The following is a 21,368-nucleotide window of genomic DNA, read 5'->3' as shown; positions in this document are numbered from 1 at the left end:
ACTTTTCTTACCCCATCTGTCCAGCGCCCTGGAGTCTCTATCAGAGGGGGTAAGGTTTTTGGCAGTAGTACCTTTAATGCCCTTGGGACCCTGTAAAATGGTCTCAGGATCCGCAGTAGGATTTTTAAAAAGGAACTTGTGAGAGTCAGGGACCCTGTAATATCTATCAGATTTTCTGGGAGCAGGAGGTAAAGAGTCAGGGGCTAAGCTAGATTCCGAAAAGGCACCATCAACAATGTCTAGTACAGGAGGTATGGCTAAAGGCTTGTGCTGGGGCAGGAGTAAGAAATCCCTAAGCCTCTTTTTAGAATCAGAAAAATCCTGACTTTCCCAACGAAAATGCTCCCCAAGGGTATGCAAGGTTTCTCCAAAAGAAAAATCCTCTGGGGGATTTGCAGAGGGAATAGAGTCTTCAGCATCAGAATCCTCATAGGTAGATAAGGGTAAATCCTGGTCAACAGAGGAAACAGAAAATTCAGAATCCTGGTCAGAAGTATCATAAGCAAACTCAGTCCTAGGTCTCTTAGGGGGGGAAGGCTGGCTTCCCCTGATTAAAGTAATAAGGTCTTCAGCCATTCTTATTTGTTTTTTAGGCAAAGAGGCCTGGCCATGTGATCTGGATGTCAGTTTTCTAGGCATGGTTCGAGTTTTAGGCCATGAAGAAGAAGACGGCATTGGTTTAATACGCAAGTCAGTAGGCCTGAAAACACCCTCAGAAGCCGGTGCCTGCGCAGCTTCTCTGGTCCCATCCAAGGAAAATTTATCCGCAGGTTCCACAGTTGAAGCATCTCGTGGCATACCGGACTCTGAATGGGTCTCAGTAGAGGCCTGCGAATCTGAAGTAGTGGGTATCAGGGGCTGCGAAAGCACCTCAATGAGTACCGGCAAACTGGCGACTGGTTTAGGAGAAGCATCGTCGGCAGCTTTGGACCTCGGCGGCCTGTCTCTATCTTTGTGGTTTTTTTGGAATGTCAGTAGTCGGATGGCTTACTGAAGACATATCGGGATAACTGAACCTAACAGCATAATATTTAGAAGCATAAATCTACCGACGACGAACAGTTCGTGGTTTAAATAAGGAACAAAACCGACAGTGAGGTACGTCATGGTCAGGGCCTAGGCAATGAAAATCTTTATGAGGTATTTGCTTTCCCACAAGTAATGCAATTATTTACTTTTACTGACATTGGTTAAGAGCAAGAAAAAGTTTCCCCAAAGGGGTACTTAGCTTTTAGTTGAAGACTTCAGTTCTGAAACTCGAAAACGAAAATTTCAGGAGTCGGCCGAATGGCACTTGCTAATTTCTTCTTCTTCGGGCACTGCACAGCAAGAAAGACTGACGTAATGGCGTCGGCTGCATATTTTATACCCCTGACGACCTGACGTCACGGAAGAAGAGACAGCAAACGATGCAGGACCCAAGACTTTTTTAATCAGGCCGACTGAGGGCTACTGCAAGCAGATAACCCAAATGTGATGACTGCAACAGTGAAACACGAAGAACATGACTGATGTAATTATGTCGGCTGCCTGATTTATAGTACTGAAAACCTGATGTCAGACTACAGGCAATAGCAGCCGGCATACAAAACATTGTCTCTGGTATTCGGGCCAGCCGAGGGCTACCACAGCTGGGATAACCCACAGGTGATGACTGCAACAGGGAAACATGAAGAACATCAACTATTACTAGAAAAGGGCAATCAAAATCCAAAAAAAGTGTAACTGAAGTACTGAATACTGTAAAGTACATAAAATATTGGAAGGTGGCAGTTTTAGAAAAAGGAAATGAGTGAATTACATAAAAATAAATGGAATTTGTGGGAACCATGCATGCACTACAACGGTCAGAAGTAGGAGCGAAAATTAATGAAAGGCAGAACTTGAACAAACTATGCAGTGTTGGAGTGAATGACAATAAAATACGTGTATAATGAAGGAAACAAAAACGTTTTCAATGTTTTTTTTTTCTATAACTGTATGTGTACCCATGTCACTGTTAACACTGTATAAGGTGTTAAAATGTGACAATACAGGATTTCACTTCACCATAACAAGTAAGTTCAGTCAAAATTACATAATATACTTCAACACTATTAAAAATCTGAACATAAACAAAGTGCTAGGCAACAAGGTACCCTGCTATTTGCAGACTCGTACATGTCCCCTTCCACCTTCCGAGCATAAGCTACCAGATTCTCCATACGACGATCTTTCAGTGCTGCTGGATCTGGGGTAGGAAATATGGCTTGTACACTACAAAAAGAAAGACAGCGCAGATCTGTAACAACCACAGTCACTGCTTTTTAAGAAAATTACAGCATACAATAAACAACAATGAAAAAAAAACACTTTAAATTACTAACAAGTTTCTTAAAATACACTTCATCTGTCTCAAATTGGTTCACTGGCCATTTATGACATTTCTAGGTAGGACTACATAAAAATAATATAGCTCTAACATGGCCAAAATGTAATAAGTGATGTGGCGGCTGGTGACTTCAAATTAAAGTGGGGCTGCAGGAGACAGTGGAATGGGCGGGGCCAATGGGAAGGGGTGTGATCAAATCAAAAGGGGAGGAGTTATCTTCACAAACCACAAAAACTGGGACTTTAAATATGCTGCCCGGGGTGTCAAACCATCATTGAGAGAGTCCAATCAAGACAAAATGAAGTGGAGAAGAAAAAAAATATTTCAATGTATTGGCTACATGACAGCTTATTTAATATCTAGATGGAGAGGCATGAAAAAATAAATTACTTTTTAAATACATTACTGGAATGCCAGTCAAAATCAAGTATTGAAAACAAGCAGCACTCAAATCAATCCACTTCTTCTTGCACTGTGACTGCAGTTCTAATTATAATTTATATTCAGCTTTATAAAAATACCAAGTTACATGCTGAAAGTAGCAAATTCTGCGATACCCCCACTTGTAAAAATGTTTCTTGGCCAAAAAAGACCTGCTGCCTGACAGCAACTATCTACTTCTTTCATGGGGAAAACATAATTTAAGTAAAAAAAATGAACAGCAAACAAGAAACAAGCTCAAGATAAATTGCTTAAAGGATTACCGCACAGGTTATGGACCACACATTTTTGATTGGCATTCTGTTTAGTTTAGGGGTAAAGCCTGTAAAGATGACTGCAAGTCTCCAACAAATGTAATGAGCTTTTGAAAATAATGTAACCCTGTCTTTTATTACAAATACTATCATATGCATTTCCACAACATGGCAACAACAAAAAAGCTTTCAATGTTGATAATTCTTTAACAGTATGATTAAAGTTTAACTGCATCTTACAATCTCAGACAAGCTTACCTGATGGTCATTAAAACATTGCTACTTAAACACAGAGCAACAGGCACTGTAACAACATGCATTTTCTGAATTTGTGTCTTTCGGCTTTTCCCGATTAGGAGTCGCCACAGCGGAACTCCAGTCCACTAATGATTTGTAGTTGATTTTTACATACCGAGTTACCAGCCCTGACGCACAACCTTCAACGAAGGAACGCCCATTCGCGCATGTCTCCACGCAGAAGACGCTCTAGCTGAGAATCGAACCGGACAGAGTCTTACTGTGAGGCGACAACGCTACCGCACCACCACCACCAAATAAGAAGCATAAATCAACAGTATAAAAATATGATAGAAAATCAGAACATTCTGCAAAATCAAGAACAGATGAAAAACCACTGTAGTACTTGTGTTGACCTTGGATGGGGGGGGGGGGGGTACTCTGCACACTTACACTGCATAACTGCTCCTCAACACGCTTGGACACATCCAGAGTCACTACATGGGCGAGTGGGGTACAAGTATGTCACAATTTGAAACGTCTCTGGCTGACAGTGATGGTCCTGGCACATTTGTCATACCTCTCAACCTCAGAGCAAGAAATCTGGAAAAAGCCATAAACAGAAGTGGAACAAAGGTCCAAAAATAAGGAAAATTTTTAAATATTGCTCTTATAAACTTAGAAAGATAATAGAATAGCAGGTCTTGCATTAGTATGAATTTTCTGAAGGGTATGAAATGAAATCTGAAACTCAAAATGTCTGTCATTATTTCCTAACTTTAATCTTTAATGATTTGTCACTAATTTGCCAGACAACCACAGTTATATGAAATAGGGACCAAAAATGTGATGCAAAAATATAAAATAGCGACACAATACAGCTGGAAACCTGTCAAAGAAGGGACACTTTTTTAATATTAGTACTGTTAAGTTGAGTAACTGACAAAATAAGAGACTACATGCATTTCTGAAATAAAAGTAAATCTGTAACTCTGATTTATAACAATTATTTATTAATTGTAAACCCTCCACGTTTCTTCCAAAAATTGCCATTTTGCAGGGATTATTAGGGGGAGAGCAACAGTTTGAGCCCAAGGCAGGGACAGCTGAGAGGTTTGGATATACCTAATTCTATAAAGTGATTTATTTGCACGTACCTCACAACCTCAACGCAGGAAATATGGACAAGGCCAAATACACTGGGGGAACAAACATTACTAAAAATTGCTTCTGTATAAACTTAGACAGTTGACATAATAACACGTCTTGCTTTAGCATGCATTTTTCTATCAATATTTAGAGACTTCATTCCTAAATGATTTGCCAGAAAACCACAAATTTTATGAGGAACAAACCAAAAATAAGAATCAAAAATTGATTCATTCGCGAAAATCTGGACAGTTGAGAGGTTTAGTTCAGCCAGGAGAATTGTGGGGCAGAAATCCTACACAACGGACTTAGCTCCCTAGGTGTGGACAATAAATACCCTCACACCAAAAATGAAGATCTAAGAGAAGTGATTGCTTCAATCTGGATTCATCACTTTCAGTAGCATTCAGACTCAATCAGTGAAAATATTCAGTAACAAAAAAAAGTTTGTGCTTGTAGACAGTTGATTTAACTGGTTCCTAATCGAACTCATCCAACCAAGAATTGGGAGGGGGCATACCTGAGTTGATCAGATAATCAATAAACACCTTCCTGGTTGTATTAAATGATATTACTTGTATAATACAGTACAGTTGTTAGAGGGTGTTTTAAATTTATTGTTTTGAACATTTTTCCAGTAAACAATTAAACAAAATGCAAGCACCAATGACAACAATACTGCCCAATTCAGAGCATTTCCATCATAAAAGTCTAGTCGAACTTCTACAATCCACCAGTATCAGTAAATATGCACAATCTCTGCAAAAGTAAAAGTCATCTAAATAATTCCACATTAAAGAGATCTGCAACTAATGAAGAGGTTGCTGCTAGCAAATAACTTTATATTTCATTGTTTCATCTACAAATAAAGTGCCTGTTTCCCTTGAGGAAAAAAAATTGCCTATGTTACATTTAAAAAAAATTATCAGCTAGTAATACTGCAATAGGAACTGGATGGCAAACTGATAACAGGTTCATGGTTACTAGGTATCTCCGCCAAAGAGGACATTCTCAGGACTGCAGCATCCACTCCCTTTAACAGTACAACACAGTACAGTATCAGCAATGCATCTACATACTGTGGGAGTAGAACCCACAGCCTTCTACATCAAAAACAAGTATTCAACCCATTATGCTATTAACAATACAAGCAAACAGCATAAGCAACACTAAACTTATTTTCCCCTGAAGCTTCTCAGCTCCTTGCAAAATCCACTCAACATTCAACTGTATTTCTCACCTTTGCAGCATAAGAAACCTGGAAAAAGCCAAAATTTATTGGGAAGGACAAAAGCCCAAAACCCAGGGACACATTTTAAACACTGCTTGTATAATATCTTGGAAAGTTGCTAGAATAAAAGGTTGTGTTACCACCGTGCATTTCACTGCCAAATCCTGATTCCAGGACTCTGTTTACTACAGTCAGAGCAACATACCATGATGCCAAATCAGCTGTTTCTTGAAAGACAGGAAGACTGAAAGTTAAATGGCTATCATTTAGTGAATTCACTTTCTCAACATAGCTCTCAACCTCCTGGCACAAAACACCTAGACAAAGCCAATAATGGGGGACTACAGCCACCAAACATATTCAATGAATTCATGTCTCACCATAGCTCTCAACCTCTTAGCACAAAAAACCTGGACAAAGTAGATAATGGGGGAATACAGCCCCAAAAATAGGGAAAGTTTTCAAATATTTATCTTATAAACTTAGAAAAATGCTAGAATAAAAGGTTTTGTGTTAACATGTATTTTCTGAAGAATATAAAGTCTGAAATTCAAATGTCTATCATTATTTAGTGAATTTACTCCTTCACTGATTACAAAAATCCAGAAAACTACAGATTTTATGAGGAACAGAACAAAAATATGAGGCAAAAATCTGGACAGCTTGCCAAGTGGTAGTGGGTAGAGAATTCAGGTTCTTGCTATATGCACCCATGGTACACGGTATGAGCCTGAGTAACTCTAGCCACCAGCTATATTTAACTGGGGCATCACACACACACACACACACACACACACACACACATGTATGTGTATATTCCCTTGCACGAGCTTCGTTCCTTGAGCCGAACCTTCCCTTGTAATAAAATAGAAATTCCCTTCCCTTGCAGTGACAGCCAGTCAGTAGCTTTCCACGTACATGACTGCAGACGTTGCAGTCAGATCCCCTTCCAGTCTAAGCGGTTACAAACCACATAGACATCTGTACACTGATGCCTTCTCTTCATAATCCGGACTGGTTGAACAGCAGTCTGGATTTACAGAAACCTGGAACTCGCCAAGAACACATGCACAGTTTAAGTTCCGAGACTCGCAGCTAATTATTTTATTTTTAATTTTTTTTTTTCAATTTTACAGCTGGGGGGGCTGCAGTCTTGCAGTCCAATAGCACGAGCCTCCCCTGTAACTTGCAGCATTTTACACTCAAAAGAAATGCGTTACTTAACTATACATAAATGAACATGCACTCTTATTAACACAGACCCTTAAGTAACCCTCATGAGGGCATTGACAAACACACGAGTTGTAAAAGAAATCAAATAACAGTACATCTCAGAGTAGGGCCACTGTTGTAGTAATATTCATAACACAATGGAAAAACCCATAGGCTAATATTCTCCTGATTGGCCTGACTTCTAGAGTTCTGTGTTCATCAGGACACATGCCAATACTCATACGTGGTGACACACAGTAGCATACAGGACAAAAAGATTGTCAACCCACCCAACATCTTTTATATTTTGAAGTATCAATTTCCAGTATGCAGAAGAGCCAACTCTGTTACAAAACTTTAGGATGAGAGTCCACACTGATGCTTCCCACCCTGCAGTGCTATGCTTTTGAGAAGGAAATGAAAGACGGGGATATCCAGAGTGGGAAGGCAGGTAGGAGCTTGTACTACAATAACAAGACTACTTGAACATTTAGTTATAGTGATTTTTCAAATAACTGCATTAAAAGCATTGCAATGTCACTGCTGCAGAACAATTCAAAACACACAGGAAATACACTGCCGTAGCACCTTCATGGAGGAGAGTGGAGTTTTCCCTACTTCTCAATTGTTTACTCAAAGGACACCATGGAGCCTTGGAATACTGAAGATGAACACACTGAATCCCACTCTACCCTTGAATTGCACAGTCAGCTTGCAATGCCTGCGGAAAGTATAGTTGTATAAAATCTTACCATAATGGTAGATGTTCTGCTCTTGACTGCTGCAATATTCATTACAATAGAGATGCCCTGCCAAGGGTGGCCTGACATCCGACCAGTATACCAAAGCCTTTAGGTTCCTTAAAGGTATGCCGTATGTCACACATATGCTCCTCGAGTAGCATAGGGCATAAAGGTGATATACAGACACACCATCCTCAGAACTGAGAGCCCCAATACGAACGCCAGTCCAAGGAAAAAAGATGTAATCCAGAAGAGTAATGGACCAGGGGATAGAGGGAGGGAGTGAATACTGCAACAGTGAAGAGAAGGACATTTCTCTTTAGGGTAAGATTTTACACAACTGTACTATGTCTTCCATTTCACTGTTGCAGTATTCATTACAATAAGGAGAGTTCCAAAGCTCAGGAAGAAGAATGGACCAGCAAAGCTCTCTAGGAAGCATTGAAGGATGGCCCTAGCAAAACCAGCTCTAGCTCTGGAAATTCCATCCAACTTGTAGTGCTTGGTAAATGTATGCATAGAAGTCCAGGTAGCTGATTCAAGAATAGAGTCAGTATCTAAACCCTTGAAAAAAAGCACCAGAAGAAGCCACAGCTCTAGTACAATGAACTTTAACAGAAAAAGGAAGGCACTTGCCAAGAAATGAATAAGAAAGAGAAATAGCTTTAGAAATACAAGATGAAATAAATAGTTTGATTGGACACAGCCAATCCTAAGGACCCAGGCTGAAAAGAAACAAAGAGCTGGTCAGATTTACGAAAAGTTTTACTCTTATCCAAATAATAATTTGAGTTGTCTATGCACATCGAACGTGTCCAGCACCTTCTCACTGGCAGACTGGAGAGAAAGGAAAAAAGTGGGCAAATAAATACACCGATTGACAACTCATTCACCGCCTTGGGCATAAAAGGATTAGTAAGCAAGGACACCCTGTCCGTATGAAACACCAAAAACGAAGGACAAGCCATAATAGCTTCAAGCTCAGACACTCATCCGGCAGAAGTAAGGATTAACAAAAGCACAGTCTTCCAAGAACAATGTTGCAAGGAAGCTGAAGCTGCAGGCCCAAAAGTTGCCAGAGTCACTTTTTCCAAAACAAAATTAAAGATCCCAAGGAGGAGGAGGAGGAACAGGCTTCCTGGGAGGCCTAATATGAAGGATGCCTTTAAGAAATAGTTTTGTTTCAAATCTGAAGCTACAGGAGGAGATAAAGGCAGACAAGCAAATACAGCTGATAAGTGGGCGTTAACAGAAGAATAAGGCAATCCAGCATATAGCAATTCACACAGATAAGAGAGAACCAAAGAAAGTGGATTCAGGTTAAGGGGAAAGGACACCAAACAGAAAGCCTCTTCCATTTCGATAAAAAAGGGTTTCCTGGCATCCTACAGGACCCTAAGCACGTCCTCAGACAAAAAAGGTGTCTATGTGGAATCAAACTCCTATCACCCTGAGTGTCAGTTGAAGAATGGACAGGTGGGGATGGGTGACAGATGCTTGTCTTGTATGAGGAGGTCCACCCTGTGAGGTTAACTTGTGAGTACTGCCCTTGGCTAAATGGAGAAGAAGAGGGAACCAATGCTGTTTCAGCCAGAAAGGAGTCGCAATATTTTTGGAGCATTGTGCTGAATTTTGAATAGAACTTTTGGAATGAGAGAAAGGGGAGGGAAAGCGTAAAGAAACATCCCCTTCAAAGAAAAAGACAGGGTGTCCACCTTCCAAACTAAAGGACCTGGAACTCTAGCACAAAAAAGAGGAAATTGTCTGTTCAGGGGAGAGGCAAATAAAAATCTATTTGAGGAGTAACCCACTGGTGGACAATGTCCAAAAACACATCCCTGTGAAGCATTCACTCATGGGATTGAGTTAAAGACCTGCTCAGAGTGTCTTCCACAATATTTTGAGCTGGTGAGCTGGGGGACTGCAAACTGCCTGAATAGTCACTTGATACCGGATAGCAAGTAAAGAAGATAAGATCTTGTCCCACTCAGTTTACATACCACATCACTGTGGTACTGTCTTTAAGTACGCCGAGAGGTCCTGGGGAGAAGGGAGGATGAAAAGCCTGAAGAGACAGCAAAAGAGCTCTCACTTCTTTTTCACTGATGTGCTCTTTCTGTTGAAGAGGCGACCAAACACAGTGCACTTTTAGGGGGCCAAATGCTGCTCCCTATCCTATGTCTGAAGTGTTTAACAGTTCCTGAGAGGGAAGAGGGGGGATGATAAGGGAGCCCTGGATTTACAGACAACTGCTAAACCTACCACTGACGTTCCTTCTTGAGACGAGGCAGAAGAGGAACTATGAATTTGAGAAGATGGGCATGATGAAGCCAAGCCTGACTTCAGAAACCACTGAAACTTTCTCATATGGAGTTTGGCCAGAGGAAGCACAGGAATGGTGGAGACCATGAACCCCACAGTGCTCAGAAATTTCCTGCCTTTTACAAATGCCAGAGGAATAAAAAAAAGGAAATGGGAGTTAAGGTCTTGGGAGGAGTCAGGGATGCCAGCACAGGCACAGTCTGGATCCTGCACCCCAAAAAACATGGTCCTGAGAAGGAGTCAGAAAAGACTTTTTGAAGTTTATTGTGAACCTCAAGCTTTGCAGAAGGGAAATGGCAAAATACAGACCTTGCAACAAGATCTCTGGAGTGGATGCCTAAAGCAGGAGGTCGTCCAAGTAAGGAAAGACTTGGATCCTCTGAAGTCTGCAGAAAGCAATCACAGGCGTGAGGCATTTGGTGAATACTCTTGGAGTTGTAGAAAGGCCAAAGGGCAATGCAGAGAAAGTACAGTTGTGTACACTTACCATAAATGTACAGTGGATATAAAAAGTGAACACTCTCCTGTTAAAATGCCAGGTTTTTGTGATACAAAAAAATGAGACCACAATTAATTTCAAAACTTTTCCCACCTTTAATGTGACCTATAACCTGTACAATTGAATTGAAAAAAAACAAATCTGTTAGGAAAAAATATAAAAAATAAAAAACGTACAATAAGCTGGTTCTGTAACTGTGCACACCCTTAAACTAATACTTTATTGAAGCACCATTTGATTACAGCATTCAGTCTTCTTGGGTAGGAGTCTATCAGCATGGCACATCTTGACTTGGCAATATTTGCCCATTCTTCCTTGCAAAAGCACTCCAAATCTGTCAGATTGCGAGGGCATCTCTGGTGCACAGTCCTCTTCAGGTCACCCCACAGATTTTCCTATTGGATTTAGGTCTGGGCTCTGGCTGGGCTATTCCAAAACTAATTTTCTTCTGGTGAAGCCATTCTTTTCTTGATGTGGATGCATGCTTGGGGTCACTGTCGTATTGAAAGGTGAAATTCTTCTTTATCTTTCTAGCACATGCCTGAAGGTTTTGGGCCAAAAGTGACTGGTACTTGGAACTGTTCATAATTTCCTCCACCTTGACTAAAGCCCCAGTTCCAGCTGAAGAAAAGCAACCCCAAAGCATTATACTACCACCACCATGCTTCACTGTGAGGATGGTGTTTTTTGGTGATGCAAAGTCTTGTTTTTGCACCAAACTTACCTTTTGGAATTGTAGCCAAAAAGTTCAACCTTGGTCTCATCAGACCATAACACATTTTCACACATGCTTTTGGGAGACCAGATGTATTGTTTTGCAAATTTTAGCCAGGCCTGGATTTTTTTTTTGCGCACAAAAAGGCTTCCATCTAGCAACCCTACCCCACAGTCCAGACATATGGAGAATACGGGAGATTGTTGTCACATGTAGTACACAACCAGTACTTGCCAGAAATTCCTGCAGCTCCTTAAGTATTGCTGTAGGTCTCTTGGTAGCCTCCCTCACCAGTTTTCATCTTGTCTTTTCATCAATTTTGGAGAGATGTCCAGTTCTTTGCAATGCCACTGTTGCCCCATATTTTCTCCACTTTATGATGGCTGTCTTCACTGTCTTCCATGGTATATCCAATTCTGTGGAAATTTTTTTGTATCCTTCTACTGACTGATACCTTTCAACAATGAGGTCTCTTTAATGCTTTGTAAGCTCTCTGCGAACCATGGCTTTTGATATAGCAGGCATGTGAGTAAATAGGTTCATAAATAGGTACTAGGCTATTGGCCCTAGGTAATATATATGCCTAGCCAAACCGTACCCTGGCTTTTGACACACAAGAAAATTATTTTCCTGTGCCCCTGTCAAGCAGAGGCACAGGAGTGATCCCCAGGTTGAATTTCCTATCTCCCATCCAAACATTAAGATTTTTCTTGAAGAGTGCTAATGAGGAGCTTTGTTTGATATAGATAGGCAGCTTGTTCCAGAGTATGGGAAGTCTCTGGGACATGAATCTATCCCTCCAGCATGTTCTGTTTATTGTGGTGACAAGGTTTAGGTCCCTAGAGTGTGTAGCTCGGAGGGACTGGGATTTCTTTAGGTAGAGCATGTCCAACAGCTCTGGGTTTGACATAGCTTTGTATGCTAGGCAGAGATCGCCTCTGGGTAGGCAATATGCGACAGAGTAAAGCTGGAGTTGTGTAGGGCATCTGTCTGAGGCCGGTAATCCTCTGTGAGGCATTTCTGTGGCCTTTCCAGTTGTTGCAGATGTCTTGTGAGGTACATACCAAAAGGGGCGTTGTACTCTATAATGGGTCAAATGAGTGAAGAGTAGAGGGGAACAATGACCTCTTTTTTCCTGGATGAGAAACCTTTTGTGATGAGGTGTGCCACGTAGAAGGATTTCCTGACTACTGTGGCGATGTGATTATCAAAGGAGAGAATACTGTCCACCTGTGTCAAGAAAATCTTACTAGGACAGCTGAACTTTATTTGGGGTTAATCAGAATCTCTTAAAATGGTGGCAGGTGTGCACCCAAGAAGACCCGATGCTGTAATTAAAGCAAAAAGGGCTTCAACAAAGTATTAGTTTAAGGGTGTGCTCGCTTATGCAACCAGCTTATTGTACGTTTTTTATTTTTTATATTTTTCTCCAAACAGATCTGTTTGCTTTTCAATTGAAATGTACAGGTTTATAGGTCACATTAAAGGTGGGAAAAGTTTTGAAGTGATTTACTGTGGTCTCTTTTCTTATAACACAAAAACATGGCATTTTAACAGGGGTGTGTACACTTTTTATATCCACTGTAGATGTTCAAGTGTATTCACTACTGCAGTCCTGACTACTGGGATTTCCTGTGGTGAAAGCCCTCTGCCAGCCTGACTACCAAATGAATTTCTTTCCAGCTCCCATGCTGGCAGATGCTCTGACCAATGTCAGTATCTTTGGGTATAAAGGTAGTTAACCTGTGTCATGATAACAGTCTCTTTTTGTCTGAAGCTGTATTCAAGTGCTTTGATCAGTCTGCATCAGAGAGAAGTGTCATCAGACAAGATAAGTATCCCCTTACTCATGGCAGACAAAGTAAATAACTGCCTCCATTGGGGAAAGCAGATCCCACACAGAGACTTTCATTCTTTTTGTGTTATTTGCCTAGGCCCAGATCACATTGTTGGTTGTCTGTTTTGTGCGCTTTTCAATACTAGAACAATTAGGCATAGGGTAGAGTTTCTCACTAGATTTCTTAGCCAAAAATCTTACCCAGCTTCCATACCATGCGTCAGTCATAGCAAGTCTGACCTACCTAAGCAAAATAAAGAAAAAAATAAAGCTTAGGTCATCGTACAACAGAAATTCGCCGCCTGCTTGCCCCTCCAGACTTGTGATTACTGAACAGGGTGAGGCGTTTTCGCAACTCCCTTATTTTTCTGATCTGGTAACTCAGGCCTGTTGAGGCCCTTTTGGAGTTCGACATGCAGTTGCCACCATCTACTACTACACAAGCCTCTGACATTGGCTTGTTGGTTGGGTTCAGGGCCGCTCTGCAATCTTTGGCTTCCAAGGAGCGTTCTCTGACCAGAGATTCTAGAACCAGGCCTCGGCCTATGCCAGTTCTGACGTATTTACTTCAATCTAGGAAGACAGGCATCAGGGCATCAGATGCCCTTAGGCCTTAGCCATGCCTAAACAAGACTCCATCTCTAGGCCTTCAGTCAGGCCCTCAGGCTCCATTCCTCAGGGGTCACAGCAAGATTTAATCAGGTTAGCAAAGGACCTGCACTTCACTGTCAGATCAAGGCAAGATCCAGGGATTAATTCTCCTAGGAAAAGAAAGAGATTATCCTCAAATAATTCCCCTGGAGCCCATCCCTTCTGAGGAAGACTCTGAAATGGAGGACTCTGGGTCTGAGGACAGCCCCTCCTTTACCTCCTATGAAGACACAGACTCTGAGGAACCCCTCCCTTCAGCCTCACCTCATGAGGATTTAACTTTTGGAGAGACCCTCCATGCCATGAGGCAACATTTTCAGTGGGAAGCCCAGGACTACCCACAGTCAAAATAGAGGGTTATGGAATTCCTTGACTTACCTGAATATAAGCCACTGGCTGTTCCCCCCATTCTGGAAGCAGTAGAAGATGTCTTCCAGGAATCTTCCTTGAAGCCTGACTTCCTCCCTCCTGCCCTAGTAAGCCAGACATGTTTTACATGGTCCAGGATTCCCACAAGAATGTTTTCAGAAACACTACTGCTGACCCTGAAGTTAAGTTCCTCTAGGAACCCACTTCCTACAGACAAAGAAAGCAGGGCCCCTGACAGGTTTGGCAAGAAGGTTTATACATTTGCCTCCCTTGCCATGAGGGCCCTACATTTTCAATTTCATATGATTACCAACAGACTGTATTAGAACAGCTTAATCAAAAGGTCTCCACCCTTGAGGACAAAACTCTTGCAAAATAATTGAATGACCTCTGTCATTCCAGTGCTCAGGTAGCAAAACATTACCTCCACTGTGGCTATGATGCCGTGGAAGCATCTTGCAGAGCAGCTACTACTGGATCAGTTATCGGAAGACATGCTTTGTTCTGAGAACAAACTGTTCCGGAAAATGTCAAGTCTAGCCTGTTGGATTCCCCCCTTGACAAGGAGGTTCTAAGATGGTGGATAAAGCTAAGTCAATGCAGACAGTAAAAGATTTCCTCCAGGTAAAAGCACCCAGGTTCAGCAGAAGTTTCCTAGCCAAACACTGGTCCTTTCCCAGCCAGTCTAAGAGTAGGCAGAGGAAACCTCAACAGGGTTGGCCACTCAGACAGTAGCAAGTCACAAAAGGGCAGACAATGGACCTCAGAGGCACCTAGGCAAGGGATTTTTAGATCCCAAGCCATATCCCTAGAGCAACGACGACTCAGCTCCCACTCCTCCAAAGCTAGGAGAAAGGCGGTCTCTTTTCAAATATATCTGGACCCTTATCACCTCAGACAGATGGGTTCTAGACGTTACTGCAAATGGCTACAGACTCAGTTTCAAACAGCAATTAAAATACTCAGGTTATCCAGATGTCCCCAAAAATCAACAACAGAGGCCTTGGCTCAAATCCAGATACTGTGTTCGCAGGGAGCATTAGAAGCAGTTCCCACTGTCCAGGAGGGAAAATTATTCTATTCTAGGCTATTCCTGGTCCCCAGAAAAGAAGGCTCATGGCTCCCCATCTGGGTACTGTCCAATCTCAATCAATTCCTCTTGGTGCCAAAGTTCAAAATGTTAACCCTCCAAAAGCTGCTGCTCAAGATATCCCCCATTCCTTCATGGTCTATCTAGACCTAAAAGATGCTTATAAAGTCACACACAAGATTTCTTCTCTTCAGGGCAGGATCCAGTCACCATCAACTTTCTGCAATGCCCTTTGGCTTAGCTACAGCACCAAGAGTGTTCACAAAGTGTCTAGCACCAGCAGTAGCCTTCTGCAGGACCAGAGGGATATCAATTTATTCTTACTTGGATGACTGCTTCATACAGGCCACAGATCAAGCCAAGCTCTTCAAGGAGCTCAGATTCACCCAGGACCTCCTTTCCTCACGGGGTTCACAGTGAATCCAAAGAAATCCCACACTACACCAACAAAAAAATATTCTTCTTGGAGGCACATCTGGACTCCTCTCTCTAACTGGCCTTCCTCCAGAAAGTCTCTTTCCTGACATATTTCTTCCAGAGGCTCCAACTGAGAAGTTTCAACTCAACAATGGAATTTCTTCAAGCCCTGGGATACATGGCCTCATACATCCTCATGGTTCCCCCTTAGTAGACTACAGATGAGAAAGCTCCAGTGGTACCTCAAGAATGTATTGTGCCAGAGCTCACAGTCCCTAGAGACTAAGATCCCCCTGATCCCTTGGCTCAAAACAGAGTTCACATGGTGGGCACAAGCTTGCTCCCAGAATCAGGGCCTCCTCTTCAAAATCTCCTCTCAGGCTCAAACCCTAACCACAGATGCCTTGGAGACAGAAAGGGTGGCTCACTTCCAGAATCTCCAAACCCAGTGGGAATGGGATTCTGGATCCAATGACTGGAAGGAACTCATGGCAGTACTAAAGGGGGTATTAGCCTTCAAGGGAAGATGGACCCCAGGTGTCCTGTTAATCAAGACAGACAATACCACTGTTACATGCTATATAAACAGACAGGGAGGGACACATTCTTACCCCTTTGTGCCATCTAGCAATGCAAATCTGGGAAACAGCTCAGTCTATGGGCTGCACTTGATAGCCCAATACCTTCATGGAGTTGAACATGCTCAGGGCAGACCATCTCAGACGAAACTTGATGGACCCTCACAAGTGGTAACTGCACCAAAAAGTTATCCAGCCCATAACTCAAACACTGGGGAATTCCTCAGCTGGACCTCTTTGCATCCAGAGAATGCACACCTACAAAACTTCTGTACCAGGAGTAAACAGAAGGCAGCTTGAAAAACAGATGCCTTCTCCTTCCCTTGGACAAAGCTTTTCATTTATACATTTCCCACATACCTCTTCTTCCTTGGGTTCTACTCAAAATAAGAGAAGAGGGCCCAAGAGCATTTCTTATAGCTCCGGACTGGCCCAAACAGCATTTGTAGCCCCTCCTCCTCGAACTCACCAACCAGAGCCCATTGCTACTACCTTGGAGAGTAGATGATCTCACCCAAAACAAGGGAAACACTGTACACCCCAATCTGCAGACCCTCAATCTTGCAGCGTGGATGATCCTAACAAAAAAAAAATGGTTTTAGTCTAAGTAAAGAGGTGCTAGACATCCTCAAAGAATCTAGAAGGCCTAGCACCAGAAAATCCTACTGCGCTAAGTGGAAAAGATTCTCTATTTGGTGCAAAGATCACCACCTAGTTCCCAAATCAGTGACGTTTCAAACATCCTGGAATACTTGAGTGGCCTCCTGAATCAGGGAATATCTCATTTCTCAATTAAAATCCATCCTTCTGCCATCTCTACATATGTAATCATTCACCCTCCCATCTTCTCCCATCCACTATTAAAACAATTTCTTAGGGGAGTAATGTACATTAGAAAACTCAGAAGGAAACCAAGACCTTAATTTTGTGCTAGAGAAACTGACCCCCCCCCCTTGAGCCAGCAGCTTCTGTGGACCTAAAGTTCCTAACATGAAAAATGGTTCTTCTGGCTGTCACGTCAGCCAGGAAGGTCTCTGAGTTGCAGGGCCTCATGGCACTAGAACCTTACCTTATATCTTCCACAGGAATAGGGTCTCTCTCAGAACCAATCCGTTCTTTATGCCTAAAGTGGTCACGGACACCTCTTTGAATCAGGCCATCCATCTCCCTACCTTTTTCTTCAATCCACAAAACAAAGGGGAATCAAAAAGAGGGAACAAAGTCTGAAGGGATGACACTGGAAAGGAGGGCACCTTCAGAAAAGTGTTTCAATGAGAGAGGTCTACAATTGGCCACCAGGAACCATCTTTCCTGGGCACTTGAAACATCCTGGAGTAAAACCTCGTCCCCTTTGGGACACGGGCACCTCTTGAATAATATCGTGAGTCAAAAGATCTTAAAGAACCCCTGGAAAGAATGACAGCTGTTCCTAAGGGGCTGAGGAACTCCCATACAAGGGGAAAGAAATTTCCAAACCATGAAATACCCCTGGTGGATAATGGAAAGACCCCTAGAGCCCTGAATAATCTTTAGCCAAACAGGAAAAGAGACAGAGATGAAGAGAAAGAGGAAAGTGGCGGTGAAGAGAAACAGGAAAGTGGCTGGGAAGAATACGACAGTCAGACAGCACTTGGTTTATCAGGGAAAGGAGACTTCTGAGGCACAAAAGTCTGAGTATCCTTCGCAGGAGGAACCCACTTGCAACCATTTTTACCCTCAGAAGGAGGGCGAGATAACCTGCAAACAAAGGCTAGCTTACTGGGGTAGTTTCTCTAAGATTTAGGCAAAGAAGAAACAAACATATATTTAATTTCCTGTAAAACTTTGCCCTAATCTTAAAGGGACTTAAACAAACCAGCAATAGTTTCACCAAACAAGTGTTTATTACCTAGAGGGGCATCCATCAGCTTAGCCTTAACATGATCAGGCAAAGGTTGAAACAGAAACCAAGAATACCTAATCACTAACCCAAAAGCAACAGCCCTAGAATGAGCATCTGTTGCATCATAACTACACTTTATGGAACGATGAGACACCTGGGAAGAAGTCCCTAAAAGAGAAAGGGTAGAAGTTTTACTTTCAGAGTCTGGAAGATTAGAAATCACCTCACAGGCCTGGGAAAGCAGAGCCAACAAGTACCTGGACATATGGTTCTGGTAACAAACTGCCCTAAAAAGCCAAGGTAACAGAGGTATAGACCTTCTTGCCTACACTTCCATAGCTCTGCTATCTTTATCACAAGGCAGTAACATAGGAAAAAAAGCAATTGAGAAGGTTTGTCAGAAGCTACTGACACCACCAAGTGTTCAGCAGAAGGACACTTGTACAAGAACATAAAGCCCTCAGGCACCCTAGAGAACCTAACAGTTTTTTGGGGGTTAGGAAGATGAGAATCTGGAGGCTTAGAGGCAATAGAAAAGGCATCCAACAAAGCAGCCAAAACAGGACGGACAGCAGAAGGTCTAGGAGAATCCATCTGCAGTAGCTCATAACGCCCTTTTTTATATCTCAGAAAGTTGAGCACAATCCCATTTAAAGAACTTCATCATCCTAGAGATAGTATCCTCAAAAGAAATCTCTTCAAAGGGAGTATCAGGACTAGTAGTTTCCTCTTCCTCTGATCCATACACCAAAGGAGAGGGAATCTGGGAGGAGTAAGCAAGGGATTCCTCATCTGAATTTGCCTCCTCCTCAGAGGAATCCTGTTCGCTGGGTGTCTGAAGAGAGGGTGGAGGAACGGGGGTGGCCGGAACAAAAACTCCATTAGGAGGTTTTAAAGCCATCAAACCACTAAATAACCTCTGAGTGAAGGACTGCCTTTCACTCTGTGGATCCTTAGAAGCTGAGGAAATATGTTTAGTCTTCTGATTTTTCTTAAAGGGGACATCCACCTGAAAAAATATGGAAGCCTCTGACCCCAGATGGTATTCAATAACTGCAGTATGGACTTCCTCTCCAACTAAAAATTGGGAACAACCCCAGCCCCCTCAGAATTAATCTGTAGTGGTTCCTCCTGAACATCCAAAAGAGACGTCTGAAATGCCTCCTTGAAAGCAAACAAAGACCTGTCAGAACAGGACATATGGTTGTGTGAAGCGCCAAGGCAAAACAGACACTGTTCATGATAGTCTTTATGGAGAATCTGTCCCCCACACTGGCATTTACCCTACTTAGATAACATAAAACCCTACATGCAACAACATAGCAAAAGAAAGATATGACAACAAATAATCCCAATGGGCACTTATCTGTAATGGCTTGGTGAACCAGCAATGGAACAGGCGTTCAAACAGACAATCAAAAGAAGGTGTTCGGACTGGCAGCAAAGAAAATCTGAGGATGGTACGTCCAGAAGTCACCTTTATGCCCTACACTACGCAATGAACATGCATGTGACATACGGTATACCTTAAAGCAACCTAAAGGCTTTGGTATACTGGCCGGATGTTGGGCCAGCCTTGGCAGGAGAGCCCTACTGCAATGAATACTACAACAGTGAAATGGAAGGACATTATATAAACTGATGACTTCACAAAAGGGTTCAGTCAAACACAAACTTACCTTAAAAGGCACTGAAACAGATGCTTCCCTGACAAAAAGTGCTCTCTTGTGTTTGTGCAGATACCTTCCTTTCCTTTCAAAGCAGATGAAAATGCTGATTATTAATCATATAGTGGGTGCTGTTTGCTCTCCCGACTATGAACAAAGTCAACAAAAACAACTGATACTTGTGACCGATGGACATGCTTCCAAGAAGTACTCCAATTAACTGCAGATGTTCAACATAGGCAGGATCCTATCCTCTCTGTTCTGGGGTTTAGGAAGAATACCAGTAGCTGGATCGATGGGCTAAGGGGCATCTGTGAAAAACTTTTCTCATAAAGGCTGAATTCATCCGGAGGCTGATTATATTACAGTAGAAAACTGAACAGCCATTTTGTTATTAGAGCTTGCAGCTCTCAGACACATACAATTATAAAAAGGACAAACTATTACAAAGATTTGTTCATGCACTATGCATATTTGGTTTCTTTACTAATAACTATTAATCAATTTAACATTTCACAGACTGAAATTTCAGGGAAGGCAGGACTTCGAACACTCCTCTTCTTGAACATTACTCGCAGGTATTGTTCCCAGCGATTCCATTGTTCTGTGGGGAGAAACAACTTATCCTCTTAACTTTTGTCCTTTTTCTCTTGCAAATAAATTACTTCAATTCTTTATTAATTATGTGCACAGCTTTTCTCTGGTTGATAAAAATATGCCTGAACTGTATATAATATCAAAGGGACTAGAAACATGTTCACTGCTTACACTTCACTATCTGTTATGCATAGTTAAAAGCTACAGACAACTCAATTTTAGCATTACCTTTTATTTAGTCTCCAAACACGTAAATACTTAATATTATGTCCCTACAAATATTGGTATTGCTGGATTCTTGAATGTCTTGAGAGCTAAAAGAACTAACATCCCCTTCATGGTGATGAGCAGACCACTTTGAGAGGAAACCAAACTCTCCGTCCCAAAATGTATGGCACCTAACATCAGAGACAAGGTAAAAACAGTTAAAAACATGGTTTCCATTATTCCTGCCCACCTGATCCACCCACTGCAAGAACTCTTTCTGTAAGCAGGGGATCACTGGCAGCACTACTGTTATGGACTTGCAAATGTGCATCCCAAAGGTTTTCAGGAACCACTGGATTTTTTTTATGTGCAATAGGACTACTGCTGGTCTGCAAGTGGAAACAGGGGGTCAAGCTGAGGGGTTTCTCCTTCAAGAGATCAACTCTGCAATCTCCTGTGTTCAGGGTAAACCCCCCCCAAAAAATATCATGATCCTAACTGGGATGACACTTAGAAAATTATCAAAACCCCTAGACAATGGAGGCAGTCTCTGCCCAGGACTTGGCATTACAACTGAGCCTGCCACACACAATCGTCGAAGTACAAAATTCATTCTAAGGAAGGCTATTACTAAGAACTTGTGGGAGGTGGGATGGATGGACGACCATTATTTTTTTTTCCTTTTTGCTACTGTTTTTACATTTCCTATTTAAAATCCACCACCATTTACATTAGAGTGCCCCAATAGGATATACCATCTTCTGGAGATGGATAAACCACTGAAATGGCCTGTACTTCATCTAAGTTATACCTGACGGACAACTATTTAAGATGTATGGGCTATGTTGATCTTATCCTCCTCTAAGGATGAAGAGGACTCTGTGACCTGCAAGGTATTA

General features: G+C 42.1%; 1 protein-coding gene across 1 annotated transcript in view; it reads right to left on the bottom strand.

The window, feature by feature from the left end:
- LOC122816509 (CREB binding protein) overlaps positions 1 to 21,368 on the bottom strand; it is a gene marked incomplete in the record, with an annotated part of 4,149,155 nt that overhangs the window by 2,936,336 nt on the left and 1,191,451 nt on the right. The window contains 1 exon segment of the mRNA XM_044089341.1: positions 2,139 to 2,256. Coding sequence (XP_043945276.1) covers positions 2,139 to 2,256 — 118 coding nt within the window.

This window comes from Protopterus annectens, chromosome 12.part0, assembly GCF_019279795.1.
Source record: "Protopterus annectens isolate FY-2018-M chromosome 12.part0, PAN1.0, whole genome shotgun sequence".
NCBI lineage: Eukaryota > Metazoa > Chordata > Ceratodontiformes > Protopteridae > Protopterus > Protopterus annectens.
Note: the sequence above shows the minus strand (reverse complement) of the source record. Positions and strands in the feature narration are given on the sequence as shown.